At 41.8% G+C, this 7,880-nt stretch overlaps 1 protein-coding gene across 1 annotated transcript in view; it reads right to left on the bottom strand.

The window, feature by feature from the left end:
• The window catches only part of arl13b (ADP-ribosylation factor-like 13b), a 19,067-nt gene extending 12,659 nt beyond the window's left edge, over window positions 1-6,408 (bottom strand). Inside the window, exon 1 of the mRNA XM_085348119.1 lies at window positions 5,889-6,408. Within this exon, the coding sequence (XP_085204245.1) occupies window positions 5,889-5,947 (59 nt within the window). The 5' untranslated portion in view covers window positions 5,948-6,408. The remainder of the gene's footprint in view (window positions 1-5,888) is intronic.
• Between the last annotated feature and the right edge of the window lie 1,472 nt (window positions 6,409-7,880).

Below are 7,880 nucleotides of genomic sequence, written 5' to 3'. Positions count from 1 at the left end.
CACTCATGTATTGACCCATGTGCCTGTTCATCTTAGCCGATATGATGCCTGACAGGAGCTTCCATGTAGTACTGAGGCAGGTTATTGGTCGGTAGTTGGAGGGGACCGGTCCCTTCTTGGGGTCCTTGGGGATCAGGACCGTCCGACCTTCGGTTAGCCATTCCGGGTGTCTCTCGTTAACTAGCAGCTGGTTCATTTGTGCTGCCAGACGCTCGTGGAGTGCAGTCAGCTTCTTTAGCCAGTAGGCGTGAACCATGTCGGGCCCTGGTGCTGTCCAACTCTTCATACTGGAGACCCTTTCTTGGATATCTGCCACTGTGATGGTTACTGGACCCTGTTCAGGGAGGTCGCTGTGGTCTGCCCTCAGATCCTCTAGCCACTGAGCATTGCCGTTATGGGTTGCATCCTTCTCCCATATGCTCTTCCAGTATTGCTCCGTCTCCAGCCTTGGTGGTGCTGTTCTCTTATTGTTCCCTTGCCACTGAGAGTACACCTTTTTCTCTGGTGTACCTCCTCAAGCGGCTGGCCAAGGCTGTGAGTCTTTGCTTGGCAGTTTCCAAGGCCTCAGGTATGGACAGCTTGCTGTATTTCTTATGCACCTTCTTTGTCGCACCTTTCTGCAACTCCGTTAGTTGGCTAACCTCCCTCCGTGCTACTTTGATCTTGCCCTCTAGCCTCCTTCTCCATGGAGGGTACTGCCCCTTGTGGCTGTTCAACTTGTAGCCAAGCATCTCACTGATCACTGCTGCCGTATTGTAGATCAGCTTGTTAGCGCACTTGGGGCTATGTACCCAATCTCGGGTTGGGGTCGGGTCCTCCTTGCCGTAGCATTTGTGTTGTACCTCGTCAATCTCTAGCTGTGAGAGCAGTCCCTTCTTTCGAATGTTGGAACACTGAGCTACTAGTTGTTTCGCCGTCATTGTGGATGTTGGGTATCGAAGAATCCATAGGTCCGTCATCCTATTCATGTAGCCCCTTCCGCCGGGGTTACTTGCATAGTAGCATTCCAACAACGCCCTGTTTTCGTCTCTTGCCCACCGATGCCTTCTTGTTCCAGTAGCCCACTTTTCGTCAGGGTGCCCTGGTTCCTCAACACCTGACGCGGACCTTGTTGATCCGGGCGACGTCCGAGCCGGCATGCCTTCATATTTATCTGTCCCGATGCCTTCATATTTATCTGTCTCATATATATATATATATATATATATATATATATATATATATATATATATATATATATATATATATATATATACACACACACACACACACACACACACACACACACACTAGGGCTGGGCGATATGACCCAAAATTCATATCTCGATATTTTTTAGCTGGATGGCGATATAAGATATATATCTCGATTTTTTTTTTTTAAAGCCATAAGTTAAGAACAAAAAGAGAGTTCTTAGTCACACTGTGTCCCAGATGTCACACGGGCACTTTTATTTACATACAGCATAGATGTACATGAAGAAATTACTCAAAAATAAATTATCAGCATTTATTAAATAATCATGGTCCATAAATAAAAGAAAATGTTGTTTTTGTGCATAACAAAAAGCTCACAATTGTGCAGTCAAAATGTAAACTAATAGACGCTGAGCATAATAACAAAGAGACAGATTTCACAGCTGCACCACGTCTCTGAACAGGTGCCGTTTGTGGTCCTTATACACACACAGTACGTATCACTCTGCGAGGCTCCTCCCCGGTAGCCGTAATCCTCCGACATCAAGCCGTGCAGCTCCGTAGCTTAGCAAAGTCATATTAAAACATTTTTTGACAGATTGCTGAGCGCTGTGTACCACATAAAATCGGTTCGTGGTCAGTAAGCACAACCAGAATTCATACATAAGGCGCACTGTCGAGTTTTGAGAAAATGAAAGGATTATAGGCCGTGCAGCTCCTCCGGGCTGCATGTCGTTAGCGCGGTTAGCTCGTTAGCGCGGTTAGCTCGCTAACACGTTGACGCCGTCCAGCCCCACGCACGGGGCCATCCGCGGTAACTCGCTAACGGAGATTTTCCGCTTTCATCTTGTCATTGCCTGCAGGTGAAGCTATGGGGGAGGCGGAGTTGTGTTCAGTGAAGGAGAGGCGAGGCAGAGTAACGCTGCGTAGAGACAAAAGTGGACGAAAGAGAGGCAAACCTGCGGCTCCACAAGTATAATTATAACGTAACATAGACTATATCGATATAAACGACATTGTCACATCTTATATCTCGTATGAAAATATATCGATATTTTTAAAAAACTCGATATATCGCCCAGCCCTAACACACACACACATATACACACACACACACACACACACACACACACACACACACACATATACACACACACACACACACACATATATATATATATACACACACACACACATATATACATACATATTAGGGGTGCAACGATATTCGTATCGATATTGAACCGTTCGATACAGTGCTTTCGGTTCGGTACGCATATGTATCGAACAATACAACATTTGCAATTTATTTTATCAACTTTCCTTCTGACGATGCTGTCTGTGTGGAGCGCTCAGTGAATCTGCGTTCGACTACTCCGCCTAGGCTGCACTGTCGAGCGCAGATCCACTGAGCGCTCCACACAGACAGCATCGTCAGAAGGAAGAGCGCAGGGCAAGCTAGCCAGACAGAAGTTAAGCTCTCCTTGCAACATGGCAAATTGAACCTCCCCCACCCTCATTCAGATCTGGCGTTTGGAATTATTTTGGTTTTCATGTGACATATGACCCTGAAGGTAAGCGCGTCATGGACTAGAGTAAAACAGTATGTTGGATGTGCCACGCAATGCTCAATTACATGGGTGGGAGCTAGTGTGTTAGCGCAGTTAGCTCGTTAACATGTTGGCCGTCTAGCCCCATGCACGGGGCTATCAGGGGTAGCTCGTTAACGGAGATTTGCCGTGTTGTAGGGCTGCTCAATTAATCGAATTTTAATCACGATTACGATCTGGGCTTTCAACGATCATTAAAAATGACTGAGCCGATTATTAGCCCCTCCCTCATTTATCCGCGACACCTTAAAGGCCGGTCCGTGAAAATATTGTCGGGCATAAACCGGTCCGTGGCGCAAAAAAGGTTGGAGACCGCTGATTAAGAGGACCCGAGGGAAGCTCGGAAAGCTAAGCAGAAGTTATTTGGAGAGGAGAGTGACTGCCGCTGGTTGAAAAGAGTTTAAAAAAAAAAAAAAAAAACTTCAGTGGTGTTGCACACCATTTTATATTATTTTTTAAAAGTCATTGTTAACCCTTTAAAGCCGGTCAGAGCAGCACGCTCTATTTTGCGTAACTATTTTTAAATCCCTGTAGAACCTGAACCGTGTAAGCTAGCGCAATAATTTGTTTTGCATATGAAACCGGAGGAGTTGTACTTACATCTTATGCCATCAGCTTGTCCTCGGTCACGGTTTCGTTCCACATATAGCTTTGCAAAAATTGCATAAAAAGCGCTTGCAGGAACAAAAACATAATATTCCAGAAACACGCTTTGCCGTTCCTATCAGCTGTTCGTAACACTTCCCACAGTGAAATGATGCACATGCTGTTTTCTTTGCAAATTTGCATCATAGGATTGTTTTTTGTTTTTCCTGCAGTATATAAAAATTGCTGTATCTCCAAAATAAAACTATGAAGACACTCAAAATAAATTTCCTGTGGTGGGAAACTATTTTTTGCAACTTTATTGTATTTAAAGTTTTGAGGGATAAACCTCTTAAATTTCTCCAAGTAGAAATATATGTAAACAAAACAAAAGCGATTTTCAATTTTTTTTGTAGTTTATTGCACTTTTTTGCAATTTATGTAATTACTATGGACTTAATGCATACATATTATTAAAATATGGGCTATAACAGTTGTATTGATGTATAGCAACTTGAAATGCTCCCACAAATGGCACTACAGCATGTAAAAAAAATAATATAAGCTCTGGTGGACTTGGTTCTATAGTAGGTCTTAAAGGGTTAAATAAATATCGTCAAATAATCGTGATCTCAATTTCAGTGAAAATAATCGTGATTATCATTTTTGCCATAATCGAGCAGCCCTACCGTGTTGTGGCGTTAAGGTCATTTTAACGAGGTTAACCTGAAAGCACTAGTGGGAACACAACGAATATGACTGCACATTTACGCCGACATCATCCTAGTGCAAAGACAAAAACAACAAGCATGCATGCTACAAACTTTAGCCAAGTCATTTAGACAGCCGTTAGCACATGATCCTCCTTATGGGGACCTGATATGTTTAATATGCTGCTGAGAATATAGCCCAGAAGAAGCGGATAGTATAGCTTTTATTTTGGAAAGAGCCATTTCTCTGTAATAAACTCTCTTTTCCAAAGATGAGTGATTCCTCAATCAGATACAGGGCTCGCAATATCGCTAGCCCGACGTCCCGGGGCCAGCGATTTTTTTCAGTCGGGCTACCAAAATCTATCTCTGCCCTGCCCGTCCGGCTATTGTAGGAAGGAAAAATATATGTCAATGCTTTTGCATTCTTTCAGAAATGTAGCTGGGTAATTATGTCATTGGCATCGGTGAGCCACTGTCAATATGTGACATATTGAAATCGCGTTTGAATTTGCGCTTGTTTTTTTTGCATTCACTTTGCAATCGCGTGAACTGTGTATAGAGAGCGACAGTACTGATTGGTGAGTGATGATAATTTGTGCACCAATTCCTCCGACATTGTCTTATTAATCGTTAGCTTACTATGCAAACATGACAAGTGAAATCTCCCGCAGCAAGCTTAAACATGTGATAGGTTGATTGCGCAGAGAATCGCTGACCGTTATGTGTGTGTGTGTAAAAGCAGCAGGATATATATTTCAGTTCTGCTGAGCCAAATAAGACAGGTCAGGGTGAAGAAATGACAGCCAAAGAAAAGCTTACCGCAAAACGGAAAAGTTATGACAAATCAGACTAGAAGGCAAAAAGAAAGTGCAGCTTTATGGTTTCATGGACAAAATAATTTGTGGCTGCGATATGATGAGCTAAATAACCAGGGGTGCACATAAGTGGTCCGCAGGTGCGCATTCACTGTCAAAATAAAAAACACGCACAAGGGTTAGGGTTAAATTTAAAAACTGTACTTTTGAGTTAAAATATATATTTATAATTTTAATAAATGACAAATTAAAAAGGCATGAACATTTTATTTTGTATCGAAAAAATATCGAACCGTGACACCAAAGTATCGAACCGAACCGTGAATTTTGTGTATCGTTGCACCCCTAATACATACATACATACATACATATATAGATATAGGAGGTTAAATGAGGAACTACAATAATAAAACAAAAATGTTACATGGTAATAAAATAAATGATGTGGTGTGATCTTCTGATATAGAGTAACACGTTGATAGAAAAAATAAATATGTAATACTTAGGTAGAAATGCTATAACACTATAAAACAAAGCCTGAAATCCACACTGTATGAATTCTTTGGTTTATTTTAACTTTAAAAGTTGTTTTATGTTACTTATTTATTAGAAGAAAAACTGCATCTTCAGTATCACAAGATAAAAGATCTAATGGCCTTTAAAAAATAAAAAAGGCCATTTCTTCTGCAAGAAATAAAAAGCTAGAGGGGATTTTTTTTTTAAGCTAACTTTAATGGATTATGTCATAAACTAACAAAACTGCAAATACAGAACTGTCTCAGCTTTATTAAAAGGTTTATGGCGTGTGATGTGTCGGTGATAGTATCTCATTTACTGTTTCACTGAAAAACGAACTGAATGTATAACAACGAGCAGCTCCACTTTTCGAAGCACCTCAACAGGTTGAAGCTGTCCGTGATTTCGGAGTGTGAAGCACTGATTTTGGGGCATCATATCGTGACCTAACTTACCTTGCAGGCTCCTGCCAGCGTTTTAGCCAGTTGCAACAATTCGCCATCAGGCTAAACATCGCAGTCCGGGTCCGAATGACTGAGTGGTGGTCCAGGTGGGCAGCGACACTCCACTATCCAGCCCTGCTCATCGACTCTTAACCTAAACTAGCTACATGGCGAACTAACCCATCAAAGTGTAAACGTTTAGCTTTTAAATGCCTCACCCAACTTACGTCGGTGAATAATTTAGTCGTTACCGTGTGTTTTCGATAAATATTAGGCTGGAAGACATTATTTTCCAGAAGCTGAACATCCCGTTAAACGAGGCTAGCCAAAGCTAATGTAGTTAGCAATAACGGTATTTGTAGTATCGTTTAGTTTGTAGTGTCCGCAAATACGTGAGTCGTTTACCACTTACATCTGAGCCCTACTCACCAATAAAATGTGCTCGTTTGTAACCAAGCGCATAAATACTGAGTATTTTACTACTGAAATATTCGCTACTTAGCGTTAGCCGATTCCTAGCAGTCTGCTTTGTTTACGCCGTCTTTTCTGCTGCTAGGCTGCGGACGTGCCTTCGTCATCTTCCGTCATCAACAAATCAGCGCCAGCGCAGATTCCGAGCCTGCGCACTCGTTACAATTGTGACCAATCAAATAACCTACTACAGCTATAATGCCGAGGAATAATAATAATTTGTTGTTATTTTTTTAGTATTTAATTAGCTGGAAAAGTGTGTCCACAGTTCAAGCAACTTAATTAAAGAAGTCCAGACGCTTTTCTTTGCAAGCTCCTTTGACCACAGCTAGTACATTTAAATTAGGCCCATGAGTTACATTGCTCTGCAATAATACTACTTATTATTATTATTATTATTATTAACAATAATATAATTGCTCTGTGTTATGCTCTCTGAAGAAAATGAGAAAGAGAAGGGGATGGATGGAGGAACATTGGTGAATCAAAAAGCTCAGGGGGTTATAAGGAGGAGCTGAGGGCAGCTATGAAAAGTTCGAAGACTGGAAAAGCAGTTGGTCCTGGTGGCATACCTGTGGAGGTATGGAGACGTGTAGGAGGTGGGCAGTGGACTTTTTGACCAGATTGTTTAACACAGTCTTGGAAAGTGAGAGAATGCCTGAGGACTGGAGAAGAGGTATACTGGTACTGATTTTGATATGCAGAGCTGTACCACATACAGAGGGATAAAGCTGAGGAGCCAAACCATGAAGATATGAGAAGAGCTGCTGAAGCTAGGTTAAGAAGACAGGTGATGCGTATGAGGATGAGGTGAACCAATAGGTAACGAATAGAACAAATGTCTTGACCTCATTCATCAAAGTCCCTCCAATCAACCAGATTAAACATTTCTACATCAGCAAATATGTATTAAAAATCACATTTCACCATAAACACACAAGCTAAAAGGTGTGAAACAGCACAAAATTAATTAAGCAGTTTGTATTTGTCATGAAATATCAGATGTCTTCCTAATACTTCTTCTAATATCATCTTGCCTCCCTCTACTGGCTCCCTTTATTAGTTTTTTGATATCATCCACTGTACCTGAGCTTTCCCCCCCAAAATTTTGTTTCATATCACCAGAATGGACTCTCTTGAGCTGAGTGAGAAAAGGAGACAAAGACAAACCAAGACACGGTGAGATGTATTTTTAAAGACAAATTATTTCCTATTGCTCCATCAGTTACCAATTCCCTTCATTCTGCCAAAGCACAAAGTTTATTAGATTTTTCCAGCTCGCCCGGGCTGAGTTAGCGGGCTGTTTTGCTGTTAGACTGAATGTCAAGTGTCTTTTAAGGAAAGATGGATTGCACTTTATTTATTCCGAGGCTGAGTTATTTGCCCCAGTTCATCTCGGCAAGTACTCGCTGGTGACTCTGCAGTCGGAGGAGTGAGACACAATGAGGAAAGCACGTCTTTTAGAGAGCCTGTCTGAAGAAACATCATCTCCCTCCCTCCCTCCATCCATCCCTCCCTCCCTCTCCTCCGAGA

This window comes from Diplotaxodon limnothrissa, linkage group LG23, assembly GCF_057381915.1.
Source record: "Diplotaxodon limnothrissa isolate DT_005_m linkage group LG23, D_limnothrissa_male_GT1.1, whole genome shotgun sequence".
Lineage (NCBI taxonomy): Eukaryota > Metazoa > Chordata > Actinopteri > Cichliformes > Cichlidae > Diplotaxodon > Diplotaxodon limnothrissa.
The sequence above is the reverse complement of the archived record's forward strand: the minus strand, read 5'-3'. Positions and strand labels throughout refer to the sequence as shown.